The following is a 20,687-nucleotide window of genomic DNA, read 5'->3' as shown; positions in this document are numbered from 1 at the left end:
TTCAAAATGTTGCCATAGTATTTTTTTTTATACATCAAAACGGTGCCAGTCATCTACCTTTATAATCCAATATACTTAACTATGTGCATTCTGGCTCATATTTTCATTTTTGCGTTTTATTCTGGATCACCCATCATAAACTGCATGCAATGCTCAAAGTCCTCATCTAGTACCATGGGCTTTTTGTTAACTGGGTGAACTGCTTCTGCTTCCTTTTCTCTCATTTGCATCTTTTGTCTGAATTTTCTTTATCTTAGGAAAGCCAGCTTGCAGTCAGTCTCTCTCTCTCTCTCCAGATATTGCACGATTATGTACCACAATTTAAATTTACTCGATCAAATCAGTAAATCTTTAAGAAAATGACTCCAGTTTCTCAGTACAATGTAAAAAACATGCTGTATTCAGTGGGTGTTAAAATGGCACTTAGTGTTCTCCTAAAATGGTTTCTTATAAGCAGTTTCGATAGCTGGTGTACATTTCGGTGTGAGATATAGAGATGAGTCTGTTCAACCTGTAACAACTCGCGCAACTCTCCATTCCAGCTGATCTGGACGACATCGGCAGTGGAAGTGGCAGCGGCAGCGGAGACGACGAATACGAACCTGGACGGACATCCACAGTATCCGACATCTTCTTCAGCGTTTCTCTCCCGACATCCGCTCCTTCACCCAAGCACCCCGTGACCCCACGCACGAGCTCATCGACTCGTGCGGCTGGGATCGAGGCGCCGCTATGGCTTCTCTCCGTCGCTCTATTGCTCAAGACGTGCCTCTCTTCCCGCTGCGTCTGATCCGCGCCTCCGACCTTGCGTCACATTTTACCCGGCAGCCGAGTTGCCTGCCTGCTGTTAGTGCCTGAGGGGAAACAAGGAAGAAGAATGAAAAAATAGAAGGGGGACGGCGACAGAATGGAGCCCTGCATGACAACCACGTGAGGAGACTTTGACGTGCTGTCGTGTCTGTGATGCTGCTGCTGCTGCTGTGTGGCAAGCGACCTTCTGTAGGACACACTCTTCACACCCCCACCCCTGTCTGTTCGTTGTGCGTGTGCAAGTTCTCGCATTGGCGTCTGGTCACTACTGCTGAAACTGGTGCCGTGCTGTGCGTGACACTGCTCCAGCTCCCATGTGTGCATCTGGGGAGGTAAAGAAGCTTGTGTGTGTGTGTGGACACTTGTCAAAGGGACGTGCGATTGAGACTGTGTGGTGCGATGATGGGAGCAAGGCCTCAAAACTCCCTGGCTCAGGCAAACTGTCCTTCATGTGCTTTTTTTTTTTTTTAATCATGACAGCAAAGTGCATGTAAGAGACAAAGGTGGCGCCTACCTGTTTAAAATTTACGCACAAGAGAACAGTTGTGCAGGGCTCTGCGGGGCTCAGCAAGATGGGACATAGGTACGCCCTCCCTTGGATCTGAGGTTGAGGCTGTGAAGAGCCTTAGTTCCACTATTCAGAACACCTCAGAAGCAGTGTCAGTGCTAGTTTTGCTCAGAATTGTGCTGCTAAATTATACAGCTTACTTTCTTTCTTTTTCTTTTTTTCTGTTTCTAAGCTTAATCTGAATGCCAGTAATTTGATTCATGCCAGAATGCACCAAGTTCCCCTTCTTGAGAGAATTTCTGCAGACACCCACGCTCGGCTTGTAATTTTTTTCACCCCATGTCTAGTGACTGCAGGCTGCATTAGTTTCCTTCATGTGATGACCTACCTGCTCTTCGTGTCTGTATAAAAATGAATTCAATGTGCCCCTAAACTTTCCTTTTTTTTTATGCCCCGCTCAATAAGGAACAGCAAGAAGTGTTCGGCGGCCCCAATAATGAGGTGGTTAAAAGAGCATGTTTACATTTGCTTCACAAAGCTGGGCTTTTGAGAAATAACCAAGCTGCTAGCTCCCGCGCTCATTTCCCTGTGAACCACTGAATTTGACGTGCCGTCTGAAGGTGTGAACTTCCACAATTTGGCCTTGCGTTTTCCCCCATTTCATCAACATATCTGCACTAGTTATACGAAAATCGCGGCTTTTGTTTTCTCTCTCGTTTTCGTTCAGTGTCCGGTTGCCTGATTATTATTGTTTGCACTATGTCGTCACCTGCTGTTTTTTAAATGTCAGTGCTTCAGCTTTCTCTCCCCCCAATTTCAAGAATGTTATTCATCCCGCTTATAGTTTGCAAGGCTGCAGTTCTTTTTCTAACCCTTTTATTTACCATTCTTGCTCCAGGCAACCTTATTATCACTTGTGCCGGGTCACTTGCCACTCTGCCTCATTATCTCAAAAAAAAAAAAGGCTGCTGTTTTTATCGTGGCGTCCAAGCAGCGTGGCTGTGTCGCAAGGCCCAGTTTGTGATCGCACTAGGAAGTAGAATGTGTGTGTCGTGTGCTCCTGAAAGCCACTTCCTGTCTTTGCTCACAAAAGCAACTAACTCAGATTCCCCTAAACCAACATTTCCCTGTTTCTAGGACGCACATGTAACAACGTCTTTAGGGAGGAAATTTATTTGAATGTTTAAGTGCCTGAATTGCAGTTGAGTTCATTACATTGTCGCCGCCAGAGCACCCAATCACCAATGCATTCAACTAAGTCCTCCTACGATATTATGTGTGCTTGCACGTCGATTGGTGAAATGACTGAAAACTTTTCTCGTGGGAAGTGCTCAACTTCTGAAGGAGAAGTGGAGGGACGTAATGAATTTGTCCTATCTCATTTGTATTTGCTCTGTCTGCTCAAAACACAGGGCATTGGTGGTTGTGTGCAGGGTTTGGCACATTTATCTCGATTATCTTGGGTCCCCCCCAATTCCTTGTCCCCCTGTTCCTCCCCTCCCTTTCCTGGCGTAACAATTGTGAAATCAGCACAAGTAGCAAAGTGCGAGATGACACAACTGCAGTCCCCCCCCCCTATATTTCAGCATTTTTCTACCGTCGTCTCACACTCTTCCAGACACTGTGTAAAAGCAAATGAGAAAATTTTGAATGTGAAACTGTAGTCTGTTTTTTTTTTTCTTTCTTTGTTGTTGTCATTTTGAAGACTTGACTGGGCTGCCGTGAATATGAATTCTTCGTTAGCGTCAATTATATTGAGCATTAATGGGGCTCACCCTCAAAATAGCTGCAAAGCCTGGACTGATGAAATGTACAGTGCATTGATAAGCCAAGGTTGCACCGAGTAATGTTTCAGAGCATGTCTACATTCTCCGAGAAGGTTTGTCTCTACCCGTTCACCTCGGTTCAACCCTTAGTTTTAAAAGTTTATCACGTAATACTCAACTTTGCACCATACCTTCGGCAGCTATGTGTATCAAATCTAGAAGGAAAGCAATAAGGAATGTCATTTCGAAGTGCTACAAAGGTCACAAATATCGGTATAACTTCAATTTTATACGTGACATCAGTTCAGTCATCTCAGCATTTGTGGGTGTTATAATTCAAGAGCAATCAACGCTCAAAGGGAAACAGAAACATTTTGGAGACATCCTGTACCGTTGTTGAATGTTGTTTGTCACGAACCAGTTCATCATTTGTGGCGGTAGAAAGCCATCATTAGTCTTTACCACAACCACACGTTTTATGAATGACTACGACTAAGTGTTTGGCGTAAATGATGTTCACATCCATGCTTTGTGATTGAATGAGTGCATCAGAATTGCTGCAGCAGATACACTTCTAAAGTGTCAGATCTCTATCTCTTAGAAGTTTCAACTTCATGTGCGTGTAGCAAACTTTCAAAGTTTAGTTAAGTGTGGTTACACCTTATTTTGTGCCAAGAACGCAAAGCTCACATGTGGCACTACACTACCATGTACATGCATATCAAAAAGCTTTTCTTTCGCACAGCAGTTAGAATGAGTGCAGGTTATATATTACAGAAATTTACTGTTTTGTGCAAGTTAATTTACACTATAAATGTGTGGGCCAATGTCGTATCAAAAGGGAGCCGCGTTTAAGTTGCAAGGGCTTCAAACGACGGGAGACAAATGTCTGGGATGAATACTAGTTAGGTACTGTAAAGAGTGGATACACGAAGTCATTTAAAATTGCTGTTGAATCAGCATTACCCACAGTTATTTCACACAGAAGTACCTAAAAGCTGCACTTGTTGAATGCTTTCAGAGCTGATGCATTAAAAAACATTTTCAGGACTTGACTGACGATCAGCAGTCTAACATTTTTGTTCATACTGTCACCTTTCTGTAATAAAATCACTGTATTACATGCTGCATTTTACGTTAGCCCAAGCTTATCTGAATGCACAAGCACACATCGTCCCGTCTCGATTATGCTTAGCGAGGCCACAATTTTTTGTCATCTTGGAATCTTTTAATCCAAGAAGGGAAATTACTGTTTTGTCTTCACTGAGAGATGCCGCTTTAGCCCTTGGTGTGTTTTTCAGAAGCCAGAGTTTTCGCACCATTGGACACAGCGTCACTCTTGAACAAAGACTTCCCTTTGTCTTCTTCACCCAACATTTTCACTACCTTGTAACACCAAAAAACTGAAAAATCTCCTACGTGAGACCTATGAGCTTGGTTGGTCTTGGTCACTAGTTGGTCAAGTCTGACCAAGGATAATTCTGGCGATTTAACCTTTAGCCAAGTGGCGCTATCAGCCGGCATTCTTTGCTATTTTGAAGCATTTGGTGAACTCCCTCTGTAAGATTTACAGTCGTATATCACAATGCCAGGCTTTTTGGTGTTCTTACGTGTTTATCACCATTTTTTTTTTTTTACTTCCGGGCCCAACACACTATGTGCACTGCCCTGTATCTTGAGTCCGTTTTGCAGGCTGAGATGTTTTCCAATGAAGATGTTCCATGTATGCCATTACTATTTATTGCTGCACTTAGTGCTTTTGTTTTTCTTTGTTTTTATAGTCACATTCCTGAGGCAGTGCTGAAATGACGCTGTCACTAACGACTTCTCTTAAAATGTTTGCTGCCAGCTGTTTGAACTTTCCTTAACGAATTATTTCAATTCATTCGAATGTATTTCATACGAAGAGCTACATTTGCGAATGCCATTCTTGTAATTTGCATTTTCTGCACTTGCGAAAATGACCTTGGATGCCACGCTGGCTCTTTAGTTGAGTCAGTATATCCACTAATTACACGCTTAGGTTTATACGCATTTCAATTATTTATTCATGCAAGCATGCCACACACACACGTTTTGTGAACTTGCCTTTTGTTGTAGTCTGTTACTCACAAAGGTCCTGCGTTGATAAACCCAGTTCATTTTTCACCCCGTATGCGATTTGTGCTGTAAATCGATCGCGTAGGCTGTGTAGCGTTTCAGTGTGCTATTTATTAGGACGTCCGCAACAAATGCGCTGTGCCGCTATACCCTTCCGAGTTATTATGTAGGTTTAGGACGTGCTTTGAGTTGCTGTATTGTCACTGTTGTAACTTCATTTTTCGTGCTGGCAAGAGTGCCTATAGTGTTCTCTTTTTGTTGTTGTTGTTCTTGTTTATATTAGGATGAATGTTTCATGATGATTTTATTGCGTACGTATTTATACAAAGCCCACTTTCGTTGCATCTATAACGACCTGGAAGCAAAGAAAAAACGTTGCAGTGAGTGCGCACATTATTGTGATGCATGGGTATGCTGTTAAAACTTGGGGCAGCATAAGAAGAGAAAGATTATGCAGGAATCAACCAGGCTATAAATGGTTGTGATCAGTGATGCGAAGTACATATACTTTGTGGGCACTGTTGATGATGTGCTTTTTTTTTTCGTACTTTCTCCTTCCTCTTGCAATGGAATGACGTTACGTGCTGGACTGGTGTGATCTAACTGTAGTGTGTTGTATGATTCGTATACAGAAGTGCCAAACTTATAAATGCAGGGGGAAGGATCACTTTCCGTCGCAAGTACAGTCGAACCAGCTTATATTGAGCCTGGTGAAACATCGTGACATTTGTTAATAAAAACCGAAGTTTGTAGGAAATGGCCGTCAGTTGGAAAAAAGATATACTCCAACGGTGAATTAGCCTTTGTTCATAGCAAGCACAAGTTCATTGTAAATGGTGCCATTATGAGCTGGTTTGACTGTACTACTTTTGATCACGACGTCTCAAGTTTGGTTGTATATTTGTTGTGCGTGAATGTTCCCTTTTTTTTGTGTACGTATGTGTACATATTTACATGCAAAATGAATGAAATTTATTGCTTTTTGATGATCTGCTGCTGTCTCTCTCTTCATTATTTGCACATTGTGAACCTAGAGTCACGATTGTACCACCCTATTTTCAATGTTTTCACTCGTGTAGAAGGCTTCATCTAAAAGTTATTCCTGGTTTTAGTGCAAAGGCAGGAAATCAAATTCATTCAACCAAGCCATGATATTTCAAAGTGAAGAACGATCCGTTGACATTAGGTTGCGAGAAAAATATGGATAGGTTACACACGAATAAGCCGTTACCATGCTTCCGGAGTGTATAAGTGCGAATCAAACTGTGACCCTTCATTGTAGTCATTACCGTCCCATTAAAAATAGCAAAATGGCAGTCTTGCTGATACAGTGGTTATATAGAGGTGGTGATGGGGTTCAGTGTCTCTCTCCAAAAGGTGAGTGTAGCATATTACCTAACATGACGAGACGTTTTGCATGACTGCCATCCAAGTAGGGGTTTATCCAGAATTTCAGTTTTGGGGGTGGTGTCGAAATCCTCCTGGGGAATGTTGGGGGACTGCTAGGGGGTGTGGGGGTTGGGGGGGGGTGTATAAATCCCTGGGCCTGGTATTTGTGGTTGTGGAATCTTTTTTAGGGGGGTGTCGAATTCCTTCTGGGGGAAGAGGGGGGGGCTGCATATAAATCCCTGGCCAGGAATCGGGGCTTTGAGGAGCTGATGTGTCCGCTTCACAAAATTCACACAATTATGAACTGGAAATGCAAAATTGGATGCACAAATACGCAATTCCCACCGTTAGACGAAAAAACAAACCCGAACAAAGGCACAAACACGGTGCAGGAGATAAAAGCCAGTAGAAGTAATTCGCACCGTAAGATGAAGAAACAAAAGGTAAAGACCCGTTCACACTTGCAACGAAGCGACGCGATTTCTGCCACGGCGACAAAAATTGGTCGAGACCAAATGACAAAAACGATAGCCGAAAGACTAAAGCGAAAGAAATCCCATCGCTTTCGTCTCAAGTGTGAACAGGCCTTAAAAAATACACATTTTTGTGCAGATACGAGGTGGTGCATTTTTTGCATCACGCACTTGGTGGGTACTCCCAAAAGAATGCTTATGCATAGAAATTTTTTTTACCATTTAGGCGGACTAGAAGTGCAAGAAGGGTAAGGTGTTGGCTCGCATTTACCGCGTGGAAATATATGTCGAAACATCCATGGGTATCGCAAATTACGCGCATTGATTAGTGTTGTTCGCGAGCTAGGTCCCTCTGGTAGCTTAGTTCAGCAGACGACACATGGAGGAGACGGCATCACGCTTGGCAGTTGGCGGTGAGTTGGCGCCCTCTGGCTCTGACGTCGGCTTAGGGACTCGCGCCGCCGTCACCTGCTACACTCCGCTTGAAAGGAACAGCAGCGCCTGTGCTCAGAATAGCCTGCTTTGATGTTTTAGTGCATTAAAAAGCGTATTTCCAGTAATTCACTTATTTTTGCCAGCTTCTGACAACTCTGAATAATTTAAAGCTGTATCCCGCACAAGTCTGCGACACACGAAGAGAGAGAGAGAACAACTTTCTTCAGAGCATCGGTCAGAAGTTCGTGTGTAGCTTGTCCTTTCTAGCTTATTCACGAACATCAGCGCTCAGAGCTCTTCGATAAGTATTCAAAATGCGTAGGCTTCCCTAAAGTATGTTTGAGATGCTCTTATGAAGACTCAACAGTCTAATGCTATACGTACCAAGCAGCGGGCCCCTACACGTGCATCGCAAAGCAAGAAATAAAACGGCGGTCTTGTATTTCTTTAATTATTGTTGGATTGCATCAGATGAATGTTTTTTTTTTTTTCTTGTGCCCAACACTCCAATTTTTCTGCCCCGCCACAAACATCCTATTAAAAAGTTTTGGGATGTTTTGGAGGCTCACAAAGTTTGTGGGAATATTTTCTTCAGCCTGTAAGCGTACGTACCGTTCTTCACTAATCGGCTTTCGTTATGGCTGCGTGCAAGAAGGTGCATATCCACAGCATGCATTCTTTATTCGCATGCAAATACAAGAAGGATGTTTGTGCTACGCCACCGCGAAATGGCACAGACAACGTTGTCCAGAGTGCCCAAAGGCGGCTTTCGTGCCCCAAATTTCTATCCTAACCATCGTTATCATAACAGACTGATTCTCAACCCGAACAGTTATCATATGATTATGGTGTTGAAGGCTTCGTATACTCGCTCACAAACGCAATAAATAGTATATGTGCCGGTTTCTAGTATAACAAGAATCGAAACCGATTAATATGTCCAAGCAGTTCTTCATTGTTTTTCCAACCCTTCCAGGCGTAAAGAACAAATCCTGGCCTACTCTGGATGGCATGCTACGAATTGAAGAAAATTACTCTTACTTTCTTGTCCTGGACTGAGGACCTCGCCCACTAACCAGTTCATTTTTACCGTTAAAAAAAGTTTTCTCCTCCTGCTCCTCTTGAGTGCAGTTTTACTATATGCATATCTGAATATTGGGAAGACATAGCTGTCGGAAATGTACCGAAATATTTCTCCAGGCCTGAACGAACATAGTGTTACTGTATTTTTACCGTAGACGTGAGTAGTTTTGCTCAATGAGCCTCGATACTGATTAGAAACCTGGTATAAAGCAGCACGTGCCTATGCACACAGTAGATTATTTGGAACTCAACCAGCCGCTTTTGCGGCCCATAATACATGTCGGCATACTTTCATGCAGTGAAAACATAAAGTGATGTGATACAACACTTCTGAGCTTTCGGCAAGGTTGCAAAAACTGTTTTGTTTTACATACAATTAAATGCTTTCTGCCAAAGCTGAGAGCCCCAAAGGGCTGCAATTTGTTTTGGTCTCGCATTTTAGCTGTTGTCGGTTATTTGCAGCTGGCTGTTCTCTTTGTTCCAAAGATTGCTGAATACAGAAGCTGACACCTAGCTCCGACTCTTCGCACTCTGCACAGGACCGGCTTTGCAAGGAATGGGGCAACTTTGGCAGTGTTTCTTCTGGAGCAGTATCAAAAAATATACTTTAAATCACGCTCTCAGCTAGTGTATGCGATTTTAAGTCTATTATTATGATAAAAAGTTATGCTCACGCAAAATCTGCTGTGGACAAGCATCAGACGTCAACCGAGCGCGAAGAAACAGCAGGGAGAGCAAGCCCGAGTGAAGCAGATGACAAATGCGAGAATCCCTAAGCCGACGTCACGGAGACTCGCTTCACAGCGCTGCCCGTGGTCGCGCTCACCGCCAATAGGTGACCGTTAAAAAGCACATAGGCTCGTGGGTACGTCATCTGCTCCCGCCACTTCTGGTTCAAGGTCTCTCCTGCTCTTCCGTACGTCGGCGGCTTCCACGCGCGTGTGTGCGTATTGTTTAATTGTCACAGAGCGCTTACCTTTCAGAGAAGCCCCTAGTTGGATTATTCATTGAATGCATAATGCATGAGTTTTTTTTTCCGCTGGAAACAGATAAACACCACGAACGCACATGCGTGAAAGATGCCGATGTACGGCAGGCCAAGAGAGCTCTCGAACCGGAAGTGGCGGGAGCAGAAAATGTATCCATGAGCCTTTGCATTTTTTACCAGTCACGTATGGATGGTCACCGCAGTCACATGATATCTCGCTTGTTCACAAAATGAGCTCAAGTGTTTCACAGTCTCGCACTTTAAATGTAATTTTTAGTAACAACTCTGATACTGCGTCAGTTTTCTTGATATTTATTGTTGTTTTACCCAAAGATATAAACATCATTTGTGTCACGTGACTTCCGGATTGTAGACCAGAAGTAGAGACCAAAATTCAATGCCTCATACGAAGAAACGAGTATTTCTTTCTCTACACGCGGGTCGCCGCGAGCATCTGGAGCCGAGCGGCATCTCCGAAGGGGCCGCACGAGATTTTTCCCCAGTTGCGCTCCCAGCCTCTTATTGCGGAAGTACTGCCACTGTGGCTGTTCAAAGCGAGGAGAGACGAAGATCTCATGCTCAGGAAGCACCCTCATGAGCTGCAAGCGGAATTTGACTTAGTATGACGTTGGATCGCTCGAACCACGACTAGCTTTGCTCGAACCCGCGGCTGTAAACATTCACAAGCACGGATTGGCCCACAGCTGCGTGGTGTTTGCCATGTTCGCTGTGACGATTGCATTTGGCATCCTGCCGGGAGTTACCGCGCCACCTTTATTTTACATCATAGCCATGTAACGAGGGTCCTATCAGCTGAGAGGTGGTGCGAAAAACTGAGTTTGGTTTTGCTCACTTGCGCACTTGCGTACGTTCGCCTTATCGGTGCCCCGGCGTTGTGGTACGTTGTATATGCCCCACTGTCATGATGACGTTTGTGGCGAGTTTGTCTCCTTCAGTGCATTGGAAAACAAGGTGCAGAACCATTGATTTTGGGGGCAGGCGCGGGAAGAAGGGATCATTCTCGGCCTCACTCGCAGGTAGTACAAGGGCTGGTTGTCTGAGGACTGCTCAATCCGTGCGAATAGGTATATATGTGAAAAATGAATGCGAGATTACACCTGGAAGGGACCGTGGTGAGTTCTGGACTGACTGCAACCTTGACAATAAACGGTTAATTGCCTAGAATAGGACCTGAGCGGCAAAGTTGAAAAGATAAAATGATAAGTTCTAAGTGTGGTGTGTTTTGTAAAATAAAATAAAATGCAATGGGCGGATGTCGGAATCTGTCATCTCCACTTTTGCACGGCGGCGTGAACTTCGACGGATCCGAAAGATCAATAAAAAATGTTTTCTCTGTCTCTGCCGTCCAGGGGTTATCCAGAATTCTGCCTGGGATCCAGGGATCCAGAATCCCTGCATCCAAGGTTGAAAGCTGTTGTATTCTCTTCATAATGATCAACCCACTTCTTTCTTTCCAGCTGGGTGCTCTAGTGCGTTCTCAAAGATGTTATTCTCAATGCACGGTTCCTTTCACAGAAACGCTTCGACTAAATGAAATGCGGGCATGTTGTCCTTCTCCAACTCTGGTGTCACCATGTTTGTGAAACATTATAGCATAATACACAGGCAGTGCGAGAATGAGGTTACACTGGCAAGGCAGAAAGTAAGCTCTGAATGAATGTACCGTATTTCACAACACAAAAAAATGCCACTAATGTCAGCAAGTACGAAAACTTGAAATACCTGTGCATTTCTCAGAGCGAAACAATGTCTACTACTGCCCCAGACATGCTGGCTAGGCAACCCCCATCTCAATAGAAATGACAAATCTTTTATCATTTTTTTACCGTCTACATTTTTAACACCTCAGACAATAAACTTCTGTATCAGGGTGTGACATCAGTAGAGTTGAAGCAGTTTTTCTCGTGCATATTTCCTCCAGACACAATTAATGCTACACTATAATAAAATGTGCACTTCAAAAACAGATTGCAGCACTTGGAACTTCTATGTTAGCGAAGCTCCCATGTGATGCAAGTTTTAAGCGCCCCCCTGCTTATGGGTAATTGTAACTGGTAAACACAGAATGCACCTGACGCCAGGCACTTGACACCAAATCCACGCAACAGCCGTGACTGTGACTGCACTTGTATGCTTCGGAAGATAATTGGAGATTTCATATTGTATATGCACAAAAACTGAACAATAGTTTTTTTTTAAATTTTAATCGTCATCGTTGAGCACAGGCTATGACTGAAGATGCAACATCATGTTTTAGTGTGAATAGAATTTTGCAAAAGATATTAGACCTTCACATGGTGATTTCCCAAATGACATCAGTTTTACACCACTCTTTCACAATTTTAGCATTGAGTTCGTGCATAGGCGTTCCGGTGTCCACCCCTAGGTGTGACAATTTACGCCTGCTGGTGGTCTTTCCTTTCCTTCATTCATTCATTCAATGAATGAATGAATAAATTCATTCATTCGTGCATAGGAAGGGGTCATGATTAGTCCTCTGTCTTTCTTCCACGGTCATTTGCCCTCACTGCAACGAAAATGCCATCTCATTATGAAAGCTGGCACTATGGTAGAAGGAAGGTCACTCGCATTACTATAACCATTCCTAGATCCTTTGCCAATTCTCTGCAAAGACACGTGCCATCTCACGGCCAATGGGGATAATTTCTTGCTACGATTAATGACGACTAATTCTTGACGATCAAGACGCTGACAGTATACGCTGCAAAGAATGGCTGCTAAAATTCTCTACAGACTATATATTACATGTAGTCTGAAGGCAAACCACTTTTCTGACCTTCTACTGCATCCTTGCTTCTAGTAACACAGTGTTGTTGTTTACAGTTAATAGGCCATTGCAACAAAGGTCATTCAACCTAAACACTACAGACGAATTGCTCTTAATAATTACTGGCTCAAGGAAGAGTTCTACGTTGACTCTATGAATCCTCAATGCCACACTGCAGACGTGTAAACACGGGTGCATGTGAAGGCCTGATGTTGTGCTCGACATTACACTTTGATTGATTTTTTTTTATTGTGGGGTTTAACACGCTGACGCTACACAGGCGATGAGGTGCGCTGTAGTGGAGGGCTCCAAGTTCGTTTTCACCACCTGGGGATCTTTACGTGTGCTGAAATCTCGAACACGGGCGTTTTCGTTTTTGGCCTCCATCGGCAAAGCTGCTGCTGCGGCCGGGAATCAAACCCACGTCTTTGGGCCCAGCAGCACGACGCCATAGCCAATGAGCCACCGCAGCGGGTTGTTACATGCTTAACGTCATCAACAGGTGCGCATAGCTTGATGTACACTGAGTTTGAAGCAGCTTGGCATGCCGCAAGGTTGAGCGTTACAACTGCGTAACGTTAATCCTGGCCAACAAGGGAAATTAACATCCAATGCTTCTTTAAATCACAGTAACAGAGCAAAAAGAAAAACATGCCACTTTGCAATGCAAGTGTAGGTATGTGCAACTCCGACATTGGTATACCGCCAGCATGTGGCATTTACTGAAGCCTACCATTGTATGGCACTGCCCAAGCATATGTCCCACTAGCAATGCGAATTTGGGAGACGTGCCGGCCTGGCAGTAGGCTTATCATTACGTTTTGAACTCTGTTGTCGTCAGCGGGTAACCGCAGCTTGATGTACACAGAATTTGATGTAGCTTGGCTCAGCGTATTAAAGCTCAGCATTACGGCTGACTAACGTTAATTATAGACATAGGGCTAACAAAGCTGAAGGTGCCAAGGCTGTCAATCATAGTAACGAAGACTAAGATAAAGATGCAAAGGGGAAAGGATGACGATGATAATGGGAGGACTCGTCCGACAACTGTACACAGATGCTTTCGCATTCACTGCATCATAAGAAGTGCTTAGGTGCGCTAGTGATTTTTTAAGCGAATGCCAATTGGACACTAGCGAAAAAGCTGGTGTCCGATGCACGTCGGTGTTTGTAACCAAAAAACTGCTCCATCAGAGGCATTCTATATCACAAGGTGTTCCATACAATGATCGGCAATGTACAGCATAAACTTAAACTCGGCAGTAGCAAGAAATGGCCCCCTTGGAAGCGTTCCATAGCATGAGGTGTTCCACATCGCGAACCTGAACTCGGGAGAAATGAAAGGTGGTCACCCACGCCAGTAGAGCGCAGATGGAGGAAGCAGAAGAATGCATCTGAACAAGCGAATAGACCAGCAGACAAGTCCGCCATTGGCGGCAGGAACTAGCAGTGGCGCAATGCATAGGAAACAGATTGAAGCTCCTAGAAAAGTGTTAAGGCGGATCGCAAAGCAAAGCGTCTCAAGTGGCAAGATTAAAAAGCTTTCACAACACGAGGCAGAATTAAGCAAGGCGTCACAGCGTTCAACTAGACTAAACATAATGCTTTAGCATCCATAACCCATTAAGAAGTGCTCTAGTGCCCTCAGTAACCCTCCAGTGCATGTTAAAGCATCGAAGATAAATCTCACGTGCATCATGTAAAACCCCAACCAAAGTTTAGCAGGGGCATGGATGGGCCGTATGAGGAGGGTAGGCGCTTTGCTCGACACAGCCATTTAGATGGATTGAACATTTTGTGACGTGCAAAACTTTTGCCGGTGGCACCTCCTGAGCTGTTTAAGGTCTACGCATTCCCGCTGCCTGACAGCCGAAACTTTGCAGGACAGTTTTAAAGGTAACATCAGAAACACAGCTAATCTCGGCACAGCGCAGTCCGCACTGGCTTGTGGCCCAGTTTATGCTCCACCACTTTCACTGCCGTGGGGCCACCCCCAGTGTTCCGTACAGCTGCAACACTTGCCGTACTAGGTCTGACCTATACTCTTGAGTTACCCCCGACACCTCACCAACGTGCGACTGGGACTGGCTGGAGCGCTGCTGCTCTCTCTCCATCGCCTCCTGTATTTTTTACTCTCTCCTGGACACCGTAGCACCAGTCGTCGGTGACAGGAGTAGAATAGCAAAACATAGGAGACGATCGACGCCCACGGCCACCCGCCGTGGTGGCTCAATGGCTAAGGCGTTGTGCTGCTGAGCACGAGGACGCGGGTTCGATTCCGCGCCGCGGCGGCCGCTTTTCTGATGGAGGCGAAAAGCAAAAACGCCCGTGTGTACGAGATTTAGGCGGACGTTGAAGATCCCAGAAGATCGCCAGGCTGTTGACAATTAAATGAAGGTATTTCTTACTTTCCCCTTCCATATAAATACTGTAAATACCCCTATAAACCCACGCTTACCCAAGCGCAACAAAATGGAATAAACATATGCTAAATTTCACTCCTACTACTTTGACCAGGATAGATGGTCGGGACAACGTTAGACCAGAATACAATCGGCTCGAGTTCAGCTACTACTGAAATGAATTTTTCGACGAATAACTTTGGTCTTCTGGTCACAGCGGTCACAGCAGTCACAGTGTTCAAGGGTTGCGAAACTTCCCACGTCCCCCATGGAGTTGATGGAGTGACGTTCCATGGACGTTCCCCTTCTAAAGCGGTGTTTCGAAATGGAAGAGCTCTGACATTAATAAAGTACGCTTGCGTTAAAAGATAATTAAATTGAATATAAATGTTAATAAGAAACGTTCGCGCAATTTTTAAATGACGCAAGTGTATCGCAAAATAAAGGATTTATCTGGCTATCCCAGAGTTCCCTCTGAATGCAAATGGAAGCCTGACAGGAAGCGGCTGTCGAGCCGGGCATTCCGTGAACTTGACTTTTGTAAATGCTCTTACACCAAATTTCAGAAATATTTTTTAGATCTACTGCTACAAGATGGTGAGTAAAACTTTTAGGCGACATTTCTTTCGCTTCGCTTATACAGCAATGCTCCCAACTGTGTTGAACGTATCGCGATGTGGTGCGGGAAGCTGACGTTTCAAGGGTTTCGCATCAAAGGTTTCGTAGTGCGATGTCGGTGTAGGTTATTGAAATTTCTTCCGAGTGGCTCTAGTCGCTCCTTGGCCTCTAATTACAAGGATGCGTGATCGTTGCGTATGATGTTTATTCCTGTACACTCAAATCGATTTTGTAGCGGGTGGGACACCGACACGAATGCGTTACTCACCCAAGGTTTTCCAAACTGAAAACCGCGGTAATGTTTTATGGTTTCGTGTTTTCGGTAAGTAGCGATAAACGCCACAAGTGTCTTCTGAGGCTGTTTTCACAAAATTGGTCATTGAAGAAGAAGCGGAAGAATTTTGGTCACCTGGGTAAAAATTGAGACAGACTGCTTCCACCCTGGGTTGGTAAGCGGGCGTTTTGCTGGGTTGCCGGGGTAGTGAAGTGTTTGATGGATTGTTATCTGGTTGATTGTTATTGGTTATTTTTTGTATTCTTTCCCTACTAAGCTTAACCAGTAAACCCGACCTAGACCGTCATGATCGAAATTGCAAAGTCAATGCGAAACAACCTAAACAACAAGAGTGTGGTTTCTTAGGGGAGTTGGTTATCCATAACGAAAAACGCGCTTGGGGGGTGGGGACTAAGACACAGCAACACGACACAGCAAGACACGGCAAGACAAGTCTATTAGCTCACTGTACCGTCGCCTTGCTGGGTCTTCGTCACCCCCAGCGCGTTTTTCGTTAACCTAAAAAGACCAAAAAAGTACATCAATACGGCGATAAAGATCAAGTATCAACATTTCAACAAGTGGAACTACAACAAGTTAAGTTGTTTTGATATTGCCGCGAACCATACATTGGGTTTGTTTATTTGTGTTTTGCTTTTACCGCCCGGCTGCGCCGGTCTGTGTTATCTCTGCGCCAAGGGAAGCGCGTGTTCCATTCTTTCTTTCTGTGCCGCATCTGTTATCTGTCGTGATAGGGAGAGCATTCCGATCTAACGTGAACAGCCCAGAATAATCTTCTTGGATCTACTATGTTCTCGATGTGAATCGACGTTTCGAGAACCACGCGCACCGAAAGATAAAAAGCCTGCAGTGCGGACGCCGGGGCATTCGATTCTGCGACGCTCGCTGACGCAAGTCACTTTGTTGACCGCTGCTTCGCCGCCTCTGTATTCTTTTGAGTTGTTAGGGGAGCACAAGTTCGCTCCAATAAACTTGTTTCTCCTGCAAGACAACTGCGTCGTCCTTGGCTTCGTGACATCTGGTGGAGGTGCGGGGTACGCACCCTTCATGCCCACTGCAACCTCGGGAAGCCGCCAAGCCAGTCCAACAAGAGCCAGCCTCCGCCTGCAAGGTTTACCACCCGAGTTCGGTTTGATGCCAGAAGGGCCCAAGAGAAGGAACGCTGCAACCAACACCATGGTACAAGAAACAACGTCGCCAATCATGCTGCAGCAGCCCCGGGAACCGCCATCGTTCCGGGGAGCCCCCGCTGAAGATCCAGAGGAATGGTTGGAGAAGCTGGAGCGCGTGCGGATCTTCAACAGGTGGGACGATGAAGAAACCTTCCGGCATGTTTTCTTTTACTTGGAGGATGCAGCCCGAACTTGGTTTGAAAACCACGAGAGCGCCTTGACCGACTGGACGCAATTCAAAAGCGAGTTCCTTAAGACCTTCACGACCGTGGTGAGAAAAGAACGAGCTGCGATTTTACTGGAAACTCGAACGCAACACCCGAACGAAGGAGTCGTAATCTTCGTCGAGGAAATGAAGCGACTTTTCCGCCGTGCGGACCCAGGAATGACGGAAGAAAAGAAACTACGGTTTCTGATGCGAGGGGTGAAGCAAGAGCTCTTCGCGTGCCTTGTTCGCAACCCCCCCAAGACCGTGTCCGAATTCGCGTCTGAGGCCGCCGCGATGGAGAAGACGCTCGAAATCAGAACGAGGCAGTACGACCGCCCAATCAATGCGCTGGTTTCGGAGACGCTTGGTGCCAGCGCTATAAACTCCGACTCACTACGCGACACTATCCGCGAAATAGTGAGGGAGGAGCTGCGGAAACTGCTCCCGACGCCGCCGCAACCACAAGTCGCTTCTCTTACCGACGTCATTAGAGAAGAAGTGCAGCAAGCGCTGGGAACTTCAACGACGCCAGTAGCACCTCGCGAGCCGCAAGCCATGACCTACGCGGCTGCTGTACATCGCCCTCGCCCACCTGCACCCTATCGTCACGAGGCTCCGTACCGTCGTCCCCTCTCGCCGGCCCGACCACCTGCGGCGCAACCCCCTGCCCCAAGGAAGACCGACGTGTGGCGAACGTCCGACAATCGTCCGCTGTGCTACCACTGCGGAGAGGCCGACCACGTCTACCGTCGCTGCCCCTACAGGAGGCTCGGTTTGCGAGGGTTCTCCGTCGACGCACCCCGCCCCCGAACTGGCCAGCGCCCATCGGAGATCGAAGAGTACCTGTCCAACACCAGCCGTCGACCAGCCCGTTTCAACCGTTCGCCGTCACCCTACCCATACCAGTCGCCGAACCGCCGTAGCAATGCTGAGTTCTCACGTGGAAGGTCCCCCAGCCCACGCGGGGGAAACTAAAAGCAGCAACTTCTGGAGGTAAAGTTGCACGATCGCGGAAAAATGAAAACCCTCCAACGACGCAACGACTCGCGGAAAACAGTGACTCACAACATGCCCTCATCCCGACGATCCGACCCAGACCTGACGAGACTTCCGTACACGACGACAGCTATACGCCGCGACGCGCACCCGACCGGACCGAGACGTCCGCTGAGAAGACGATGACAACGACGACGCACAGTGCCCGACCGTCAACACGCACAAGCCGAGATGCGACGCCCCGACGCACCCGGAACTCGAGGAAGGCGGCATCCGACGTCAAGGTGTCCATCGACGGCTTTGATGTAGTCGCCCTCGTAGACACGGGAGCCGACTACTCCGTGTTGAGCGGACCATTTGCGTCTAAGCTGAAGAAGGTTATGACCAGATGGGACGGTCCGCACATACGCACAGCAGGAGGCCACCTCGTGACGCCAAGTGGAACGTGCACATCGCGCGTCACCATAGACGGCACGACGTACCCTGCGGTGTTCGTCGTTTTGCCCAACTGCTCCCGCGACGTAATTCTCGGAATGGACTTTTTGACGGACAACGGCGCAATAATCGATCTGCAGACGAAGTCGATAACGTTTTCCTCCGACCACTCCATGACGCCGGAATCGAACCCCGAAATCCGTGCAGCTGTAAGGATAGCCGATGATCATGTCACCCTGCCACCCCGCGCAAGTTTGATGATCACCGTCTACTGTGAAGGTGCTGCTCCTGACGTTGACGCTATCGTGGAGAGTGACCAAAGGTTGCTTCTTGACCGCGGTGTGTCTGTCGCAAGAGGCATTGCGCGCTTCAAGGAACACCAATCCCAGATTTTGGTTACTAATTTCACCGAGGAGTACCAGCATTTAAACAAGGGCGCGGCAATTGCATTCCTCGAAGAAACGCAAGAAGCAAGTGACGTGATCGCGGTCGCCGACTTTGAACGCACCCCCGTAGAAACCTTCAAGCTCCCGCAGCCCTTCGACGTGAATCCGGCGCTACCGCAAGAACAACGGAACAAATTATTGGCTTTGCTGCGTTGCTATAGCGAATGTTTTTCGTCGAGCGCAAAACTACGTCAGACCCCTCTAGCGAAGCACCGAATAATAACCGAAGATGGAGCCCGACCTACCCGACAGTCACCGTACCGCGTCTCTTCACACGAACGGGAAGCCATCCGGACTCAAGTCGACGACATGCTCAGCGACGACATTATACAGCCATCGAAAAGCCCCTGGGCTGCGCCCGTCGTACTCGTAAAGAAAAAAGACGGCACATTAAGGTTTTGTGTTGACTACCGGCGACTGAACAAAATCACGAAAAAGGACGTGTACCCCCTCCCCCGAATCGACGACGCCCTCGACCACCTCTGCCACGCGAAGTACTTCTCATCGATGGACCTGAAGACCGGCTACTGGCAAATTGAAGTGGACGAGAGAGACCGAGAGAAGACTGCATTTATAACCCCAGACGGCCTATACGAGTTCAAGGTGATGCCGTTTGGGCTGTGCACAGCACCAGCGACGTTTCAAAGAGTCATGGACACTGTGCTAGCTGGCCTTAAGTGGCACACCTGCCTCGTATACCTCGACGACGTAGTGGTATTCGCCCGGACTTTCGACGAACACCTTGCAAGGTTGGAGTCTGTACTCGAGGCCATTCGTACGTCGGGGTTGACGCTGAAGCCTGAAAAGTGCCGTTTCGCATACGAGGAACTCAAGTTCTTGGGCCACGTCGTCAACGCCGCGGGAGTCCTACCTGACCCGGCAAAAACTTCAGCTATCGCGAACTTCCCTAGGCCGAAAGACAAGAAGGGCGTGCGAAGATTTCTCGGGCTGTGCGCATACTACCGGCGCTTCGTCGCAAACTTCGCACGCATTGCAGAGCCACTCACGCGCTTGACAAAAGACAGCACCCATTTCAGCTGGGAAAACGACCAAGAAAAAGCATTCTGCGAGCTGCAAAAACGCCTGCAAAGCCCGCCCGTGCTCGCTCATTTCGACGAAAATGCCGAAACGGAAATGCACACGGACGCCAGTGATATAGGCTTGGGTGCCGTCCTTGTCCAAAAGCAAAGCGGCTGCGAAAGGGTAATCGCCTATGCCAGCCGTGGTCTGTCGAAGGAGGAGAAAAACTATTCTGCCTCTGAGAAAGAGTGCCTGGCTATTATATGGGCGATTTCAAAATTTCGCCCATACGTGTATGGAAGGCCATTCAAGGTTGTAACAGACCACCATGCGCTGTGTTGGCTCGCCAATTTGAAGGACCCCTCTGGCCGTCTTGGGCGGTGGAGCTTGCGCCTGCAGGAGTTCGACGTTACAGTCGTTTATAAATCCGGCAGGAAACACTCCGACGCCGACTGCCTGTCCCGTGCCCCCGTCGACCCACCACCACAAGACTCTGATGAAGACAGCGCGTTCTTCGGGATCGTGACGGAGAGCGACCTAGCCGCCCAGCAGCGTGCCGACCCCGACTTACGCGCCATAATCGAGTACCTCGAGGGATGCAACGTTGCCGTTCCTAGGACCTTCAAACGCACCTTACCAGCATTCAGCCTGAGAAACTCCGTCCTCGTGAAGAAGAATTTCAGCCCCGGAACAAGAGCGAATTACCTTCTCGTCATCCCCGCGGACCTTCGTGA

General features: G+C 46.9%; 2 protein-coding genes across 4 annotated transcripts in view; both read left to right on the top strand.

Annotated features, from left to right (window-relative positions):
- The window catches only part of LOC144169500 (glypican-6-like), a 125,311-nt gene extending 119,138 nt beyond the window's left edge, over positions 1-6,173 (top strand). Inside the window, exon 8 of the mRNA XM_077698690.1 lies at positions 543-6,173. Within this exon, the coding sequence (XP_077554816.1) occupies positions 543-790 (248 nt within the window). The 3' untranslated portion in view covers positions 791-6,173. The remainder of the gene's footprint in view (positions 1-542) is intronic.
- A 9,033-nt stretch (positions 6,174-15,206) lies between these two features.
- Ap-1sigma (AP-1 complex subunit sigma-2) overlaps positions 15,207-20,687 on the top strand; it is a 40,079-nt gene continuing 34,598 nt past the window's right edge. For all 3 annotated transcript variants that reach the window (XM_077698687.1, XM_077698689.1, XM_077698688.1), the window contains exon 1: positions 15,207-15,360. In XM_077698687.1, coding sequence (XP_077554813.1) covers positions 15,358-15,360 — 3 coding nt within the window. In that variant the 5' untranslated portion in view covers positions 15,207-15,357. The remainder of the gene's footprint in view (positions 15,361-20,687) is intronic.

This window comes from Haemaphysalis longicornis, unplaced genomic scaffold (assembly GCF_048455015.1).
Source record: "Haemaphysalis longicornis isolate Haplotype H1 unplaced genomic scaffold, Haemaphysalis longicornis Haplotype H1 scaffold_2, whole genome shotgun sequence".
Taxonomy (NCBI): domain Eukaryota; kingdom Metazoa; phylum Arthropoda; class Arachnida; order Ixodida; family Ixodidae; genus Haemaphysalis; species Haemaphysalis longicornis.
Note: the sequence above shows the minus strand (reverse complement) of the source record. Positions and strands in the feature narration are given on the sequence as shown.